Source organism: Balaenoptera musculus, chromosome 12 (assembly GCF_009873245.2).
Source record: "Balaenoptera musculus isolate JJ_BM4_2016_0621 chromosome 12, mBalMus1.pri.v3, whole genome shotgun sequence".
Taxonomy (NCBI): Eukaryota; Metazoa; Chordata; class Mammalia; order Artiodactyla; family Balaenopteridae; genus Balaenoptera; species Balaenoptera musculus.
The window spans coordinates 49,109,332-49,130,182 of NC_045796.1; the positions used below are offsets into that span (position 1 = coordinate 49,109,332).

Below are 20,851 nucleotides of genomic sequence, written 5' to 3' on the forward strand. Positions count from 1 at the left end.
TGCTTTTGTAAATTAACTGGGTCAGAATTTGGGAGAGGATTATAGGCTCAGGGCCAAGGAGCAGCCAAAACATACAAGGGCTTGGCAGGCAATGGCAGAACATGATATGGCAGAAAAGGGAAGGAAAACCAGAGAAGAGAGCCTGGCAGTGATTGGGAAAGGGGTCAGGGCATTCGGCTCACCCCCAGTGTGGTATTTCCTGTTCTGTCGAGAAGGCCAACGTGCAGGGAGGTTGCATTCTCCAGAGGGTTAGCAATCTCCCAGAATGTCTCCTGTTAGCTCCAGGCATGCTGATGTTTCACTATCAGGCAGCTCCCCCGGAGGGTCGAAAAGGTCTCCAATGATAGATGGCCTGTCCAAGGTCATCAGTAAACACAGACGCCCTGTCTCCCCATCGCAGTCATCAAACCTCAGGGCACCTAGGGGTCGCTGGGCTGGATGGTGCCCAGCGTGGTGGCGTGATGTCAGATCTCAGACAGCGGGGCACCAAGAGCTTGCCCAGGCACGAGGGCAGCCAATTTATGAAGTTCATCAATGGAGCTCATGGGTCCTGTGAACAAAGGACAGTTTATTTTTCATTCCGTGGATTTGTTTTTATCTGCTTCATTCATATTTTTCTCAGTTTAATTAAAGTGTAATTTACATACAATAGAATTCAACAATTTTAAGAATTCAATGAGTTTTGACAAACATAAATAGTCACACCTCCACATACAGGATATAGAACATGTGTTGGCAGACTACAGCCCGTGGGCCAAATCCGGCTCCCACCCTGTTTTTGTTTTGTACCTTTTTAGAGTTGTAGAAACATAAATAAAATGAAGAATATGCGACAGAGACCGTATGCAACCCACAGCACCTAAAATCTTTACCATCTGGCCTTTACGGGGATGGTTTGCTGACACAGAATGTTTCCATCACTCCTCCGTGTTCCCTGCGGCCCCTTTGCAGGATTCCCCTCCCCCTCACCCCCTGGCAACCACTGATCTGCTTTCTATCACTGTAGTTTTACCTTTCCTAGAATTTCATATAAATGAAATCACACAGTATGTTGCCTTTTGTGTCTGGCTTCTTTCACTTACAATGCTTTTGAGATTCATCCTCTGGGGCTTTGCGTGTGTCAGTAGTGGGGTCCTTTTTTACTTCTGAGTGGTGTGATAGCCCATTAAAGACAGGGTCTAATTTAAGACAGCCCTCAACATGTTTTAACCACCTGCAGGCTCCAAGCAGAAGCAGGAGGAGGTGCAGGGGCGGTGGCCCTGGCTGGGCCGCCCGGAGCGCCCGCGCTCACGGCCCTTGTCTTTGCAGGCATGAACAACCGGGAGGTGCTGGAGCAGGTGGAACGCGGCTACAGGATGCCCTGCCCGCAGGACTGCCCCATCTCCCTCCATGAGCTCATGATCCACTGCTGGAAAAAGGACCCCGAAGAGCGGCCCACTTTCGAGTACTTGCAGGGCTTCCTGGAAGACTACTTCACCGCGACAGAGCCCCAGTATCAGCCTGGTGAAAACCTGTGAGACCTGGGTCTGCCGAGAGAGGCCTGGTCCAAGAGGCTTCCCCGCCCCCTCCCCATTAGCTTTCAATTCCGTAGCCAGCTGCTCCGAGCAGAGCAGCGAGAACTGTCCAGGATCAGATTGCATGTGACTCTGAAGCTGACGAACTTCCATGGCCCTCATTAATGACACTTGTCCCCAAATCCGAACCTCCTCTGTGAAGCATACGAGACAGAACCTTGTTATTTCTCAGACTTTGGAAAATGCGTTGTATCGATGTTATGTAACAGGCCAAACCTCTGTTCAGTGTAAATAGTTATTCCAGTGCCAACGATCCTAGTGCTTTCCTTTTTTTAAAATGCAAATCCTATGTGATTTTAACTCTGTCTTCACCTGATTCAACTAAAAAAAAAAAGTATTATTTTCCAAAAGTGGCCTCTTTGTCTAAAACAATAAAATTTTTTTTCATGTTTTAACAAAAACCAACCAGGACAGGTGTTTGTTTTTTTTTCTTTTTTATAAATATGAATATATATAATATATACATCCCTGTACATACACCATGTGGGTGCTAACGTGGAGACCGTGGCCGATGTGGGCCACAGAGCTTCGGGACCCAGAGTGAGGATTTGACTGGAAAATCAACATAAAAGCACCAGTGTTATTCTGAAAACCAGTGGCCTCCTTCTTTGGCTTTTGCAAAACATGATTTGATTTTTTTTTTTTTTTTTAATTTGGATGGCACTTTTCTGGTTCATGACTGTGCCTGTAGATGGCTGTTACTTTGACTCTTTTCAGCAGCCCCCCGAGCTGAATTCACAAGTTCTGTTTCCAGTATTTGCTTCGACTTACTACGATTTGTTCTTGAAACTTAAAAGTGAGCCTCTTTAAAGCAAGCAAGTGGCCAATACTACCAGGGGGACTAGAAGATGGATACCACACAAACTTCTTGTATAAAACATGAATGCTGAAATGTTTCCAACTTTTTTAATTTAATAAACCTTGTAACCACATTTAAATGGTCTGAAACCCATAGCACTGTAGTCGTGGCAACCTGCTAAACTTTCTCATTCAACTAACCCTTACGGGAAGGTGAGGGTGGGAGGTCGTACATTTCCCATTGTAAAATAAGTGTTTGAATGTCCTGTACTGCTAATGAAATGACTTTCTCTATGTCCAAGGGTCCTCCAGTGAAATAACTATGCACTACTTTACATCTCATGGGGATGCCCCAAAAAAAAGTGTTACATTTTTAGTCGCTGTTTGTACCAACCTTGAATTACGTATGTTTAACAACAAATCAAAAACCCTATTTCTATTGAGTTTTTAATACTGAGTGGCAACTCTGAAGTCTTAATTCCTTTTTTGTTATCATTTCTTTGTGAGTTTACATTTTTAAATTGTTTAACTTTCTTAATTTAGTAATTAAAAAGAGAGCATTTTACATTTGAATTTTTTTTTGTTCATTTGTTTAAATCATGGAAGGTACTCTAGGAGTGACATATCTGTCCCATACTGAGTGGTAAGGAGTCACCTGGAGAATTTAACCATTGTGCAGTGATTTCCAAATGGCAGAAACATTCAGAACACCTGGAGTGGGGTTCCCCCCCCACCAAGAAAGGCTGGGCTATTGTCTAGTTAATTCAGAGGATTGTTAAAGCAAGACTAGGCATACCTTAACATTTTAATTTATCAGGCATTTTTGCTAACTAAAATTTTCTGTGTCCCACTTGTAGGAGAAAGAGACAATTGCAAGAAGAATCTTTCTTGTCCTGGAGTCAATACATATGTTTCCCAGTGTCCCTCCACCCCTGTAATGAAGTCGCTAAGCAGGGGAACAGCCTGGTGTTGCAGAAGGGGCAGTAGGTGGAGTGGGCCAAGAGGCCGGGCCTGGCTCCGCACTCATTCAGCTGCACTCATTCAACAGCCACCTGGAATCTCTCCCTTTCAGGTCCTGTCTGTAGAAACGAGAGGGTTGGATGAGATTTGCTGTAGGCTCCTACATCTGAGATCCTGGGATTCTAAGATCACTGATGACGTGTAGAATTACACAAAGAAGACAGTTTTCTTGCTGAAGTAGCCTTTATATTTAGAAAGTTTCTGACATTTTTTAAGTGAAACAGGGATTTTCTGGCTAACCAAGTTTTCGTGGTATTGGTTTTGGTATTAATTGCTAAATTGATAAAATTTCAAAGATCTTGTTACATAAAATTGTTATCACAATACTGGGCAAGTTATTAACACATTCTAGATATTTTTAAAGATATAACTTTGTTTTTCATCTTCACATCCCAGTAGGTCAGATAATTTTCAAGTACTCTGGGGGATTTTTGTGTTTGTTTTTGACTTGGTCATTCAAAAAGATCTGAAAAAGTCATAACAGCCAGTTTTAAACAGATTTTTAAAGGAAAGCAGTCTCTTCAAAGTATAGCCTTCAATTCATCAATTGAGTTAACTGTGGATTCTCTCACATGAAGCAAAACTCAAGACTTGGGTTAACTTGAGGACACACTTATGAAATGCAGCTCGCTGGAACCGTTCTGAAACAGAGTAGGGTTGCAGACTAAAGGGAAAAGAGTAGCTATAAATATGAAGAAATCAGAGACATTTCAGGTTTTTTCTTCCAAGAAACTTATGTGATGCCAAGAGATCTTGCCGAGGCAGACCAGTCCAGGCAAATGAAACACCACCTCCAGGGAGTCCCAACACCTCCCAAGAAGCCTCTCTCCCTCGAAAGTTTTAGAAGTTTGGGGTTAGGAAACTAAATGCACTAACCAAAAAGTTCTCTTGTATCTTGAAAGGTGCCTTAGCGGCAAGTGATGGTGAAATATTTTTTTGTCTTTCGTAACCTGGCAGTGAGTAAGGACCTGCTCTGTTCCCTGAGGAGAGCTGGCATCTGGCATTGCTCTGCTTCGTAGGGAGGCTTCCTAATAATCTAGTTCTTTTTACTTTCTTTTTTTTTTTTAATTGGGGTATAGGTGTTTTACAATGTTGTGTTAGTTTCTACTGTACAGCGAAGTGAGGTAGAATCCCCTGTGCTGTACAGCAGGTTCTGATTAGTTATCTATTTTATACATATTGGTGTATATATGTCAATCCCAATCTCCCAATTCATCTTTTTACTTTCTTAAAATCAAATAATAAACCTACCGGAGAAGACAACTTGCCAAAGCTCAGATGTTGTAAATGAGACAAAATGATTTCTGTTCACCTGTGCTCACCCCTCACACTCTCCTCCGAGTCCGCTTTGTTCACAGCGTACTGAAGGGCCGGGAGGACCAGCGAGAAGACCAGTAGATGCAGGGCCTCCCCTGTGTTAGGGCATCAAGGTGTAGACTGAAGCCAATGATGTATTGCGGTCTACCTCGTTCATGGCGAAGAAAGGTGTATGAGGAGCCAGGCATTTCCACAAGATAAGTTCAATGTATTCATAGTCCTTCAAATACAGCCACACAACTGAAGATTCCCTGACAAGCGCCAGAGGGTGTTTACCTGCCTCGAGAAAGACAGGAATCCTCCTGTGGTTAAATCTTGGCACCAGAGGACTTTTCTAGTTGTATTGGAGCTGCAAAATTTTTATCTGAAATTTCCTATGGGACTTTAAGAATGTATACTATATTAATTGGAATAGTTCTTTCATGAGTCCTAAAGAAGGTAAGTTTTTCAGCAGGATGCAGAGGAGGATGGCACTGAAGCCCGCTGCATGAAGCATGTCATCTGCTCCTTTGTCATGGCTCCAGACAAGAGAACCTCACTTGACATAATAGGCATTTCCTAACAAGTTGCACTGGGATAAAATGGCGTTTGGTCGATTCATTGCTGAAAGGTATTTTAATAGGTTTAGATAAGTTTTGTTGGCTTTCTTACCACTATATATTAAACTGTTGGAATTCAATTAGGCCCTCCAAAATATTTGCTGGGAGGGAGGGAGGGAGAGAATAAGGGGAAAGGAGATAAGGAAGGGAGGGAGGGAGGGAGGAAATAATTCTGGAAGGGCAAAAGGGGGAGCGAGAAGAAAGGAAGCTCAAACAAATTCTTATCCTAAAAATGATATTGTGGGGTACAGATTTACTAAGGCAGGTACTAATAGTATATGTATTTTATTTCTCAAATGTAGATTGTGACCACAGAGAAGAATGAAATTAGTATTTCATGAAATACTGAATACTTTTCAATAGAATGAAAAATTAGTATCTCTAATATCTTTGCAATATCAAATGAAACTTCATAATTTATGTATACCTACATTCTCAGAAATTTTTCATAATAAATTCCTAAATCATACCTCATTCTTTCCAAACATGCAAAATGTTCAGAATTCCATTGGGGGGGCATGGAGATATACCTTATTTTTTAAATTAATTCTGAGGACTGGAAAGAAAAATAAGTGGTTTTCCAGTATGACAGGGACTGTTCTAAGGAGAATGTGATCAGTGACAAATGACTGCTCCCCCCAGCAGCCAGAACCCTATGCTCCTTTCCAGAATACTTACTGCTCTTCTAATAATGTGTTTAATAATATGACTCTTCTCTTAATGCATTTTCCCTGCCAGATTGTGAGCTCCTTGAGAACAGAAACTGCCTTACTTGTTCACCAGTCTTCTGCACCAAGGGCAGTGATGAGCTGATGGCCGATGTTGGATGAGTGGGTGGATGGCTAGATGGGTGATGCCGTCCTATGGAGTGAAAGGTAGACCTGATAATAACACACCTAAGGGCCTGCTGAGCGTCCCGGGATTTGCTGTGAGCTGCCCAAGGCACTAGCGCTGCCATTGTGAATGTGGGCTCACCAGTGTCCATACATGATTTGAAGCCCCAGTCTGTAGCCTGAAATGAACACCGTTAGTGCTTCCCGAACCTTGCCCCAGAACTCGTCCCAACATCAATGGGAATAAACCTGTACCCCCTGGGACCTGGGGCCTTCAAAGTCTCATTCTAACTTAGTCATTTTATGAAAAATTGGTATTTTTTCTAAGGTATCCATTTTTCGTCTTCATCTAAAATACTTTTCCCATCCTTCAGGTTGTGCATTGTTAACCAGCCTATGGCTTGTAGTATCCCTGGCAAACCTCTGCATGACCCAGGGAGTGCATGTGCCCCGCTTGAGAACCACACCACATGAAGATGTTGTCGATAAAATAGCACTGCTAACATGAAAATACTGTAGTCAGGAGAGGTAACATTAACACCCATCAATATGGATTCTCTTTATTTGATTCCCTTTTTCACCCAGCAAAAAGTAGCCCCCTGGCTGAGAATGGGACAGAAGATGGGAGGGTTTGACAATGGGAAGAGGAAAACCATCCAGAGCTGCCTGGAAGTGAAGGTTTGGTCAGGTCAGCCTGCTGGTACAAGATGGCAGCAAATGGGAGTAGACGGGGTGGAGATGTTGGTCAAGGAGGAAGAAACCAGAACTGGGATGAAAGGAGCCCTTTGCCAGGGCTCTTCAAGGCAGTGGGATGACCAGAGAGATGACTTTGGGTATGTGCAAGGACTTAACCGTTCATTTCTTCTGCAAACATTTGTTGAGTACTTATTATGGGTTAGACCCTGTGCTTAGCACTAGAAAGCCAAAGAGACAATTAGTATCCCCAGTCCAGTGAGGATGGAGACCCATAAGAGATAGTTGCAATAAGCTCTCTGTTGGGAGGAAAGATGGGTGGCAGCAAAGGAGTGCCAGATGGCCCAGAATGGGGAGTGCATGGGAGACTTCCTAGAGGAGGTGTTCCTAAAGGACAAGCAAGGTGGATTATGTAATGCTTAATGGTAAGCTCAGTGTTTTTTGCCTTTGGATGTGTTTCCTTCTGATCCCCAACCCCATTAGGGTCCAGCTCATGCTTTAAATGTAGAAGGTGCTCAGCAAATGCATCTAAATGAAGAGAAACCAAAACGAAGCAAAGAAAAATCTAAATCTCTTTTTCTCCCTCCTCCCCACAAATGCGGACATTAAAAGGTATGTAGGTACATCATTTATTCTGATTAGTGCACTGCTACCTGGAGGGATGGGAGATAGTACCATAAAAGGACAGAGAGTAAGGTTTCAGGTGGGGTTTTGGAATGTGGTTTGGACTGAGTACGAGAATAAGAGAATTGCAGGGAAAGGGGCTTATAATAACGCCTCACTTCCTCTCTTAATAACAGTTAGTAGGGGCTTTTCTCCCATTGATGACCCCATTTCATTCTTCCCTCTCCTCCCATTTATGAGGCTATTTTGCTTGAATCATCAAGCAATATGTAAACTCATGAAAGAAGGTATATACTAGCTGTTGCAAGGTATTCTGTTTGTTTTGTTTTGGAATTCTTTTCCCTTTGGTTAATTTTCAAGTGCTTGCTATGTAATCAGTGATCAGCTAATTGGCAGTAAGAGAATGAAATACGTATTATTCAGATAGTGTTTTTAACAGACGACGTACGTGTAAAACTGTGGGGAAATACTAGTAAATAGCAAGAGATTTTAGTGTGTGTGTGTGTGTATGTATGTGTGTACAAAAGGATTCATTTAAAGCCACCCAGAAACTAAATCCAGGTGTGTGAATCCTTTCGTTTTCAGACTCCTCCCAAGGGGTGAGCGGAGCCCCTAGAGATGGCCCTGGAACACAAACCACCCTAAATGGAGCCTGAAGGTCTGTCAGTTCCCAGACAGCAGTGAGGAAATGGTAAGCAAGTGGCAGCAGTTGCATAGAGAATTAGGGAATGAATAACAATGCTTTCTGGTAAATTAACCATATTACATTGTGCACAGCAAAGTGATGGAAAAACCCTGTTAAAAATTGAATAATAATTTGCCCACATCATTTACGTAAAATGCATAATTTTCCTACTTCAGTGGACTTTAGTTTGATTTAAAATATGCACAGCTCCAGTCCTGTTCACCAAAGCATAATTTGTGAGATCATTGGGAAGGGAAAGAGGAATCAGACCGTAATCAGCCCAATCCTGTGTGAACCACTTCGCCTCCTCCCTCACCTGTGCATTTTGGAAAATATTTGTTTATACGTTCCTGAAGGTCTCTAAGTGAAAGTGCAAGGCATTCATCATTGTCACTGCTATCACTAAACCATGACCTCACCATGTTTGAGAGGGGGAAAGCAATGCTTCATTCTATTCAGTATTTTTCTGCTTTAATGCAAATAAGTACTAGTTTTTGAATACTAGGGAAAATGGAAATGTAGCAAAGCTGTACTTAAAACAGCAAGCCAAGAACCAAAGCAACGGTGCACAGCCAAAGGATACCTTGGAAGATACATAGATAAAACAAAAAGCTGTGCTTGGCTGGGACTCTCTTTCAGAATCAAATGCAAAATGGAGAACATTGTTTCAACTGCAAAGATTTTGCAGTCTGTAATATCTGAAATAGAAAGGCATCATGTAATCCACCTTGACATTCAGAAGCTATGCTATTGCTATGAGTTATGATACTGGTTCCTGACTAATGCAGGTTTCCAGAACCAGAGTGGTCAGAGGTGGTGTGGAATTCCGGCAGTGGACCGGGTACCGTCCATTTAAACAGTGCGTTCCCATGGCAATCAGTGTTCATTTTCCTTCCCCTCCCTCTGCTCCCCACCCCCACCAGAACCATAGAAATTTTCTTCAGATATTCACTCACTCTTCATTCCCATTTCTCCACAAAGGGTCATTATTTACTTATTCCAGTGAGCCCTTAAATCTCAACTTTTCAGGGCAAGTGTGTAGCTGATTCTCTCTGCTTCTCCTGAGTACTCTTCTTTTGTTGGCCAAATCCTGCCTCCTCTAAAACCCTGCTGGCCCCAAGAAGCTGAATCTTGAACCCCACAAATCTCAGCACTTCTTTCTCTTGGGAGCCTGTTTTGGATGAGCAAAGGGCCCGCCCCCCCCCCCAATCCTACTACTCCTCCCCACTTCTTCCTTTTCTCCTACTAACCCCTGCCACTGGCCGAAGATTTATTAGACACTAGTTTTGTCCCTATGCCTCTTGCCACTAGCTATAAATTGCCTTTTCGCAAATTAGAAAAAGCTACTCTACCTCAAGACACTTTGCTGCCACCTGCCAGAAAACTATTGTAATAAATATGCCAAGAGATCATGACTGGAATGCAAATGGTGCCCCCTAGAATTGTGCAGTATACAACTGGCACAACTGTATGTGACAACCCTGTACTTGGAAATCACCTGAGTTATCCTGGAAGCTGGTTGTAAAAGTAAGAACACAGCAGATCAGTCTTGCCTTTTTATGACAGTTGGCAATTTCAAAATCTAAATCTTTCAACCATGATCAAAAATTGCTGAGAGGCAATTTCTGGAAGAGACAGAGAGCCCCCAGGCAGCAATTCTTACAAGAATAAAGGGCTCTTGATTCAGGCCAAGATTTGGCCTGGTGGCTGGGCAGATATAGCCCAAACCACATTGGGCTGATTTTCAGGAAGCATCATTTAGAAAGCTGGTAAGTCTCAATGCTGTGGGTGCAGGAGGAAAGTGAACTTGGCTTATATTTCGGTCAACCATTCCCCCTCCCTGGCATCGGCTGCTTCGCTTCTTGTTGATCGCCCCTTCTGTTCCCCTCCCTCCTTCACATTCAGCACAACCTGCACTTTCTGATGATCTTTTGCCGCAAAACAAACTACCCCAAAACTTAGTAGCAGAAATAGAAATAGTCATTTATTTTGCCCACGAGTCTGCGACTTGGACAGCACTCATCACGGACATCTCTGCTCCGTGCGGCATCAGCTGGGGCAGCCCGTTGGGACGGAAGGACCCGCCTTCCCAGCGGCTTACACACGTCCACACGGCTGGTGCATTGCTGCTGGCTACTGCCCAGGAGCTCGGCTGGGGCTCTTGCCGAGGGCTTTGGTTCCTCTCCGTTTGCGCTCCCAGGCGGCTGTGAGGGCTTGTTGACACCGTGGAGCCCATGCTAAACCACCAGTTGAACCACCCCAGCGGATGCCTCATGGAGCAGAGACAAGTTGCCCCCACCAAGCCCTGCCCAAGTTTCAAATTTCTGAGAAAAATAAATGACTGGTTTTAAGCCACTGAAGTTTGGGATGGCTTGTTCTGCAGCAGTAGATCACCAGATGTACAGGTGGGGCTGAACGTGGTGTGGATCCATTCCCACATCTTTCTGTGCTGCCTCCCGGTGCTGTGGAGTCAAGGAAGCGAAGAAAACTACATTTCCCAGACTCCCTTACCACGAGGATCATGAGTGCCAATCAGGCCATACCAATGAGACATGTTAACGCAAAGTTGGGAAGGCAGAAGTGAAGCAGAAGCCAATTTCCTGCAGATCTTGTCTGTTTTCTGCTGGAAAGCAAGGTCATGGGGCCACTGAGGTCCAGTCTCCAGCTTCATAGGTGTCAGGAGTCAGCTGAGGAGGTGGCAGTGGCTAAGCTCGACATCCCAACATGCAGGCAGATGTTCCCAGCTTTCCGACCACATTCTGACCATTGTATTGCAGCTACAAGGTCCATGAGGTCAACAGCGCCAGTGGCAGCCTCCTGAGTCCCACCTTCCTGAATGTGGGAGAGGGGGCTGCCCTCCTGGCAGGTCAGTTCTGCCACATTCTGGGAGTCATTCCCGGAAATCCAGCATAGAGCCCTCTCTTCCAGCCCTTCCAGCAAGTGTGTAATTCCACCTTTTTGCTTAAAATCCCTAGTGTGGTTCCTATTTCCTACATTGAACCCTGCAACTGACACCCAGGTGATCCTTAACATGCGGCCCCTTCTCAGCCACTTTTGTTCTTGCTTGCTTGCTTTCCCTCATTTAATCATTCCTTCGGCAAATATTTATGGCATATTTACCACGTGCCAGGCATTGTGCTAGACCTGGAGGAAAATCTATGAACTAAACAGACATGGCTCCACCCTCATGGAAGGAGCCAAGGCAAAGACCAGGAGACAGCAAACTACTACCCTCAGGCAAAATCAGCCCCCTGTTCATTTTGTTTTCTTGGAACACAGCCACGCCCATTCACTTCTGTCTTGGCTACAGCTGATGTTTCCCTACAGTGGCAAATTTCAGCAGTTGCAAAAGAGACTGTATAACCCAAGAGCTGAAAATATTTACTACCTGGTTTTTCACAGAAAATGTTTGCCAACTCCTGCATTAGACAAATAAAACTCCAAGTCAGGATCCTGTTGTCCCCACATCCAATCAATCGCTCTGTCCATTCTGCGGACACATGTGCCAAGCTCCAATCTCAGCTCTGAGCACTCCATGAGAACCGTCTTACTTAGTTCTCACAACAACCTTTGGAACGTACCGTTATAATCTCTGCTTTACAGAGAAGGAAACTGAGATTTAGAGAGATTGGGCCTGGATGATTGGGTAAATGGTGAGAGCATTAACGGAGGTGAAAGTCCCAGGAGGAGGAGCTAAGAGTAGGCAGGAGCTGGTGGACTCGGTGTGGACTCGGGCACGTGAGGTGCCTGCAGACATCGTGAGAGGCTGTCCTCGCTGACTTCCTGCTTGGTGTGGTGGGAAAGCATGATTTCAAGTCTTGCCCAGTTTTAGGTTCAAATCACAATTCTTCCATTACTAACTGTATGACTTTCGGCCAGCTACTTCTTCACATCTCCAAGCCTCTTAGCTTCTGTCTCCTCACAAGTGAAATGGACTCTTGTCAAAATGAAGTAAGGGAATATGCACACAGCACCTAGCGTAGTGCTTGGTACGTGGAAGGCATTTGATCTGTGTGGGCACCTCCCCTTCATCTTCAGTCTATCCTTCACGTGGTGGAGAGTAACCTAAAATCTCAGCTGTGATTGTGGTGTTCTCCTATTTTAAAAATATAATGGCTCCCACTGACCCCCACTGGTGGAAGGGGACACGTTTGGAGGGGCTGCCCAGTCCATACCCCTTTCTTTAAACTCCCTACCCCACAGCACTACACTCTCTATTGAAGGTCAGGTTTTTACCATATGACCCTCACTGACACCAGAACAGCTGATGATACCAGGTCAGATGCCTGACGGGGAAACCAGTCCATTGACTGGCCGCTAGCTAATGGAGTTGTCTCCTTTAAGTTGGGACCAAGAATTAAGAGGCTGTGGTGACAGACGCTTGGCCTACAGGTTAGGTTGAGTCAGGACCAGAGATGGCCCCATGGGGGAGCAGAGGATGCAGCCTGCAGAGAGAATCAGTGGCTGGAGACCATGGGCCACCAGAGAAAGAGTGCCTGGGAACAGCTGCTGTCCAGTGCCTGTATCTGCAGGTCCAGCTCTACTTCCTGAGCACCATTTCTATGAGATTCCTCAGACCCCTGAAGATACCATTTTGTCAGTGGAGCTAATTCCAGGGAGTTTAGGCCCCTGCAGTCCAGCTCCACTGTTTGCCAGCCTCATCTCTCCTGTCCCCTCTACCATCACCCCCGCCCTGGATCCTGGCTGCTGAACTGCCCACAACTCCTCAAGCATGCTCTGCACTGCTCCAGTGTTTCCCCCTTGCCTGGAATGTTCTTTTGCCGTCTCGTCTCTTCCTTTTTTTTTTTTTTTTGAGTGTCATTTTTATTTAACATTTTGTAAAAATGAGTCAATCATATTTTTTGTTCAAGTCAGTCATTTTTTCATTTCAGAATTAAAATTTATTTCACTTTGCACTGTTTCCTGCTCAGCATCAAAAGACGTTCTAGGTTGTATCACTTTGTACAGAATTAGATGATGTTCCCAGCCTTGTTTCTTTTTTTAACATCTTTATTAGAGTATAATTATTTTACAGTGGTGTGTTAGTTTCTGCTTTATAACAAAATGAATCAGCTATACATATACATATATCCCCATATCTCTTCCCTCTTGCATCTCCCTCCCTCCCACCTTCCATATCCCACCCCTCTAGGTGGTCACAAAGCACCGAGCTGATCTCCCTGTGTTATGCGGCTGCTTCCCACTAGCTATCTATTTCACATTTGGTAGTGTATATATGTCCATGCCACTCTCTCACTTTGTCCCAGCTTACCCTTCCCCCTCCCTGTGTCCTCAAGTCTATTCTGTACGTCTTCGTCTTTATTCCTGTCCTGCCCCTAGGTTCTTCAGAACCAATTTTTTTTTTTTTTTTTTTTTTTAGATTCCATATATATGTGTGAGCATACGGTATTTGTTTTCCTCTTTCTGACTTACTTCACTCTGTATGACAGTCTCTAGGTCCATCCACCTCACTACAGATAACTCAATTTCGTTTCTTTTTATGGCTGAGTAATATTCCATGGTATATATGTACCACATCTTCTTTATCCATTCATCTGTCGATGGACACTTAGGTTGCTTCCATGTCCTGGCTATTGTAAATAGAGCTGCAACGAACATTTTGGTACATGACTCTTTTTTTTTTTTTTTTAAATGTGACACATACTTTTAATTTTATTCATTTATTTTTGGCTGTGTTGGATCTTCGTTTCTGTGAGAGGGCTTTCTCTAGTTGCGGCAAGTGGGGGCCACTCTTCATCGCGGTGCGCGGGCCTCTCACCATCGTGGCCTCTCCTGCTGCGGAGCACAGGCTCCAGACGTGCAGGCTCAGCAATTGTGGCTCACGGGCCCAGTTGCTCCGCGGCATGTGGGATCTTCCCAGACCAGGGCTCGAACCCGTGTGCCCTGCATTGGCAGGCAGACTCTCAACCACTGCGCCACCAGGGAAGCCCGGTACATGACTCTTTTTGAATTATGGTTTTCTCAGGGTATATGCCCAGTAGTGGGATTGCTGGGTCGTATGGTAATTCTATTTTTAGTTTTTTAAGGAACCTCCATACTGTTCTCCATAGGGGCTGTATCCATTTACATTCCCACCGACAGTCTTTTGCCATCTCTTCTCTTCTTAGCAGCCTATCCATCCTTGGAGGCCCAACTCAAACCTCTCCTCCCTCCTGAAGCCCTCTCTGATCCCTCAGTCGTAAATGGTGGCCCCTCCCAAGAACTCCCCACACTCGGCTCCGGTCACCCCAGGGCCTCCTGCACCCTTCTTCCTCAGGGCTCCTTCTCGCCTCTGTACTCACTGCCAGTAGGAACTTGACACTCAGATATTACACTGAATTTACTCCAAGGGTTGTGAAACTTAAGATACGATCTGAGTTTCTTCAATAAAGAGTATTATGCCAGTATAAGGCATTGTTGGTTAAAATGGAAATGCATTTAGAGAATGCTTCAGATTAAAGGCATAAAGATCAAAGGGCACATTTTTGGCCAGGAGTTCTGAGTCTTGCAGACCCAAGTAAATTTAGACATTTTATTTCCTGAACTGATTAGAACCGTAACACTGGATTTGTTGCTGGGATATAAAACTTGGTGAAACTTCTAGCCTGGTGGAAAGTCTGTCACCTCTTTACTGTAAGTGGATATTCTCGTCTGACATTAAAGCTCCCGTGTCTCTTGCTGAAACTGGCTAGTGAATCCAGAAGGCCTGACTTAGAAGAAGCTTCCATTGTTGACGGGGGACCTGTAGAGCCCCGCCCTTCGCTGGAGTTACAGGCACACCTGGCTTCCAGCGGATCAGGAGAGGGTGTGTCTGTGTTGCATGTTCTCACATGTCCACTTGGATTCAAGATCCCGCGGACCCATGTCGAGAATAGAAAGCAGCTGCTCGTGCAGACAGCGCCTGAGACAATGGCTGCGTTTTGCCAATGTGTGAGAATTTCCCCACCAGAATCCTGACTGCAGCCATGGCCAGGCCGCTCCTCCAGGGCCCTCTGCCTGGGGCTCATCCCTGGGCTTGCTCTCCCCATCACACTCCCAGCCCGGCTGCCCAGTCTCCCTCTGGACCAGGGGCTGGGTTTGGGGCTCTAGGTCACGGGGTGAGCCAGGCCCTTGCCCCTGAGTCCAGGGAGGGAGGGAAACCCTGCTGGGGAGGAGAGACACCAAAGGAGCTGGTGATGGGAGCCCTCAGGACACAGCAGTGGATGCTCTGCTCCGGACAGGGCAGCAGGGCGGTCTTGGCCACAGGCCTTCAGCTTTTGGAGAAGCCAACCAGGCCAGGTCAGGTGGGCTTGACCCGACTCAACCCCTGAGAAAGCAGGTCCCTGCTGCAACAAGGACGGTGACCAGTGGCCAGTCTCGTGGGAGCAGCTGAGAGGTGGGGCCGGGATTTGGAGAGCGGGATAACCTGACTCCCGTCACGCCAGGTGAGATGCCCGGCTCACACCTCTTCTCCCACCTGATCTGGGGCCGCAAAGCAGGGCTTCAGCCTGGACATCAACCCCAGCACTTCAAGGAGGTGCCGTCCTATTGGATTTGATGAACTTGACCTCTAGCAGAACGTCCCGGAAGATCACAGACTTAACACAGCACAAGGGACTGGTTTTCAGAGCAAACCCCTGGTTTTATAGATGAAACTAGTAAAAGAAGAAAAATTCACTGAAGCTCCCATGTGCTTTATCCTGCCCCCGACCTTGTCCTTTCCATGATGAGAGTGTCTCCATGTGGAATGGCCTGCAGGGTCCTGTCCCTGGGCTGGCCACAGTGACGGATGCCCTGCCTCACTCCTCATGCCCTCTTTTGATAAATGTAACTCTCTCAAGTACCTCCCCTTACCCTTCAGAGATTCAAATATGCGCCTGCAGAGGTGGGATGGAGAATGCTGTGTAGAGGGGATTCTTGTAACTGACAGAAACTTTCTCCAGAAGCAGAATGACTCTAGAGCTTTGTGCCCCAGTTGGCGTTCTTAAAACTGAGAAACCCTTGGGTAAAGTTGTCCTCCACCTCCAGCTCACAGGGGAAATCCTACTGTTTGTCTTTGGCCCTGCCTAGTTCAGTTAGCAGCTCTTACCCTGGCTGGCTGCCTCCTCGAAAGCTCACTGCTGACTCAGGCAGCTGAGAGAACAGGGTCTGAAATTTCCATTCAATGCAGATTCCTGGACTCTTCTGATCTTGGGGTGAGATGCAGAAATGTACATTTTTGAATACATAAAGCTTTTCTTTTTGATGACACAAGTGTAATATATGTAGATATATGTAATATCTACTCAGTGTAAAAACAATAAACATTCACACAAAGCAATGCCCCCCACCCCTTCCCAACACCATTCCTTCCCACAGGTTATCACTTATCATCTTGGTTTGTGTCCTTATAATCCTCTTGGAACACATACGTGGACAGGGCTTTTTCTTTTCTTTTTTTTTTTTTTAATAAATTTATTTATTTATTTTTGGCTGCATTGGGTCTTCGTTGCTGCGTGCAGGCTTTCTCTAGTTGTGGCGAGCAGGGGCTACTCTTCGTTGCGGTGCGCAGGCTTCTCATTGTGGTAGCTTCTCTTGTTGTGGAGCGCAGGCTCTAGGCGCGGGGGCTTCAGTAGTTGTGGCACGTGGGCTCAGTAGTTGTGGCTCGCAGGCTCTAGAACGCAGGCTCAGTACTTGTGGCGCACCGGCTTAGTTGCTCCGCGGCATGTGGAATCTTCCTGGACCAGGGCTCAAACCCGTGTCCCCTGCATTGACAGGCAGATTCTTAACCACTGCACCACCAGGGGAGCCCAGGGCTTTTTATTTACATGAATGAAGCCATACTACACATACTGTTCTGCACCTTGACTTTTTTTTTTAATTTATAGAGTACTTTATATTTTTTTAATTTTTATTTTATACTGTAACATAGTTTATTAACAATGTTGTGTTAGTTTCAGGTGTACAGCAAAGTGATTCAGTTATACGTATACATATACATGTATCTATTCTTTTTCAAATTCTTTTCCCATTTAGGTTATTACAGAATATTGAGGAGAGTTCCCTGTGCTATACAGCAGGTCCTTGTTGGTTATGTATTTTAAATATAGTAGTGTGCATGCACCTTGACTTTTCACTGAGTAATCTGTCTCAGAGAACTCTTCTTTTTAACGAATAGTATTCAATAGGATTCCATAGAATGAAAATAGCATCATTCATTTAACTATTCTTCCATTGATGGATAGTTAGTTATTTCCAGATTTTCACTGTTACAAACAACCTACATCCTTGCACATTTTTTGGTGGATATCAGCAAGGATTTCTCTTGGAGAAATGTCCGGAAGTGGAATTGCTTTGCTATTCATTTAAATACATCCTTAAGTTTAATATGTACTGCTGAATTGTCCCATCAAACCACTTAATCAGTGTATGTAAGTAATCATTTTCCTGGAATCTTCATCTTTTTAACAAGTGCCCAGATGATTTGGATGCGGGTGTCTAAGGACCATACTATGAGAACATAGTGTTTGTATTGGCTGACCATGGCTGCAATAACACTACACTTACAGAAGTTATCCCCAAACCCAGTGGCTTAAAATAACAAGTTTCGGGGTTTTTTTTTGTTGGTGTGATCCACAGTTGGACCACAACCCAGCTAGGCTTAGCTGGACTCTAGGCTCAGAGTTCCAAGTTGCCCATTGCAGGACTTGGATCCAGGCTTCAGGTCAAGTTCAGGTCTGTTCCGGGAGTGTTTGTGCTGGGGTCCAGGTTGAAGGGGTCAGTGGCTTCGTGGAAACGCTTATCTTATGGCTATTACACCCAGCCAAGCCAAACCTGCATACATTTTAAGTACGGTTGTTTCCTGGTAAGCAGGGGATTGGTTTCCATGACCCCCGCAAACACCAAAATCCATGGATGCTCAAGTCCCTTATATAAAATTGTGTAGTATTTGCATACAACGTACACACATCCTCGTACACACTTTAAATAATCTCTAGATCACTTATAATACCTAATACAATGCAAATACTATATGAATAGTTGTAAATAAGATGTAAATGCTATGTAAATAGTTGCCAGCGCACAGATTCAACTTTTGCTTTTTGGAGCTTTCTGGAATTTTTTTCAAATTATTTTTTTAATATTTTCCATCCTGAGTTGGTTAAATTCTCAGATGCAGAACCTGTGGATAAGGAGAGCCGACAATATATCTAAGACCATACTCATACTCCTTTAAGACCTCTGCTTGTGTTGTGATCACTGATGACACGTCATGTGGCCAAACGCACATCAGTAGGGCAAGAGAGTATACCGGTCCTTGGTGGGAGCTCTGCAAAGTTACAGCAAAGGGAAGTGAAGAATCAGGACCAGTTCTTTCACTCCAGTCTACCATAGTGGTTAAGGGCACAGGCTTTGGCTCCAGAACCACCTGATTTTGAACCCCTGCCTATGTGACCTTGGGGAAATTACCAAATATAGTTGACCACTGAACAACTCGGAGGTTAGGGGCACCCACCCCTGCGTAGTCAAAAACCTGCTTTTAACTTTACAGTTGGCGCTCCATATCCACAGTTCCACATTCACAGATTCAACCAACCCAGGATCATATAGCTCTGCAGTACATATTTATTGAAAGAAATTTGTGTATAAGTGGACCTGGGCAGTTCCAACCTGTGTTGTTCAATGGTCAACTGTATAGGGCTGTTACTCCCCATTGTTGTGTTGAGATGATCCTCACCAAAAACATGTTTTGGTCAACTTTAATAAATGCTTTAGACAAGTGTCTACTTTTAATATTTAATTTTTAAATTAGATTTCAAAACTGCTTTTGTAGTGGCAGGGTTGTTCAGTTTCCCGGTGAAACACACATGGCTGCAAGTTAGAAAATCAAGTCCTGGCTCCCTTGCATCCTCTCATTAATGTGATACTTACACCTTCCTTTGTGTTCATTCAAGTGGGGTTTAGAAAGATTCACTTAGTTTATTTTTTTCAAAGAAAAAAAAAAATACAGTAATTACCGTAATTCCTTAAAAGATTTCAATTTTAAAAATGAACAACCCAAAAATGATTAAGTGGAGTTTTCCAATAATTTTATCTATTTTTGAACTTTTTATTGAGCTCTAAAGCATTAATACACACAGAAACTGTCAATTAAATAGCATCAAAAATTATCATGTTATAATTATTTACTATATGAAATTCAGATTGAGAATTTTTAACTTGAGAATTTTTTAGAATTCTGTGTATTTCAAACTTCTATTTCTCAATAATTATCTTTTCCCCCAAAATTTAGTCTCATTTGTTTAAAATTTTAAAAAGGAAAAAACCCTCAGGAATTCCAAGGCACTGCTTACAATCAAAATGTTTTCACACACACACACAAAAAAACCTCTACAGATGCTGAAAACATGGCCCAGTTTGAGTCCTCTTTAGACTTGGGAAGTTTACATATTGATACATTTTAGACTAAATTGGTCATTGAAGAATATAAAAAGCAACATAGATGTATTAGTTTGCTAGGGCTGCTATAACAAAATACCACAGCCTGGATGGCTTAAACAATAGAAATTTATCTCTCACAGTTCTGGAGGCTAGAAGTCCAGGATCAAAGTGTCTGCAGGTTTGGTTTCTTCTTCAGGGTCTTTCTCCTTGGTGTACAGATGGAACCTTCTCGCTTTCCTCACGTGGTCATTCCTCTGTGTGCGTGAATCCCTAACGTCTCTGTGTCCTCGTCTCCCCCAGTCAGATTAGATTAGGTCCCACCTTATGGCCTCATTTTAACTTAATCACCTCTCAAAGGCCTTATGTCCAAATACAGTCACATTCTGAGGGACTGGGGGTAAGGGCTTCAACATACGAATTTTGGAGGGACACAATTCAGCCCCTAACAATAGATTATGGACAAAATAACTTTTAAAAATTTTAAACAGCTTTATTGAGATATAATTTGATTCACTTATTTATATAATTCACATGCCATCTGATTCATACAATTTAAAGCTTTTCGTAGATTCACAGAGTTGTGTAACCATCACCACTATCAATTTTAGAACATTTTCATTACCCCAGAAGAAATCCCAAGCCCCTTAGCCATCACTCACTCATTTTCTTCCCATCCCCCGAGCTCTAGGCAACCACTCTCTGTTTTCTGTCTCTATAGATTTGCCTATTCTGGACATTTCATTTAAATAGTATCATACAATATGTGATCATTTGTGACTGGCCCTTTTCATTTAGCATAATATTTTCAAGGTTTATGCATGTTGTAGCATATATTGGTACTTTATTAGTTTATTGCCAAATAATGTTCCATTATATGGATATACCACATTTTATGATCCATTCATCAGCTGATGGACATTTGAGTTGTTTCTACTTTTTTGGCTAATGTGAATATGCTGCTGTGAACATTCATGTATAATAAGTTCTTATGAGGACATATGTTTTCAGTTCTCTTGGGTATATACCTAGGTATGGAATTACTGGATTATATGGTAACTCTATGCTTAACTGTTTAAAAATACTAAAGATTTACTCAAATACTGTTATTCAAACTAAATAATTGGGGAAAGATATTCTATCTTCATGGACTGGAAAATTTAATATTATTAAGATGTCAGTTCTCTCTACATTGATCCGTTGAGTCAAGGCAATCCCAGTCAAAATTCCAATGGAAGATTTTATGGAAATTGACAACAAGATTCTAAAATTTATAAGGAAATGCAAAGGACTTAGAATAGCCAAAACCAT

At 43.8% G+C, this 20,851-nt stretch overlaps 1 protein-coding gene across 4 annotated transcripts in view; it reads left to right on the forward strand.

Moving 5' to 3' along the window:
• The window catches only part of FYN (FYN proto-oncogene, Src family tyrosine kinase), a 209,941-nt gene extending 207,962 nt beyond the window's left edge, over nucleotides 1-1,979 (forward strand). For all 4 annotated transcript variants that reach the window (XM_036871599.1, XM_036871600.1, XM_036871598.1 and 1 more), the window contains one exon: nucleotides 1,309-1,979. In XM_036871599.1, coding sequence (XP_036727494.1) covers nucleotides 1,309-1,517 — 209 coding nt within the window. In that variant the 3' untranslated portion in view covers nucleotides 1,518-1,979. The remainder of the gene's footprint in view (nucleotides 1-1,308) is intronic.
• Nucleotides 1,980-20,851: the final 18,872 nt, after the last annotated feature.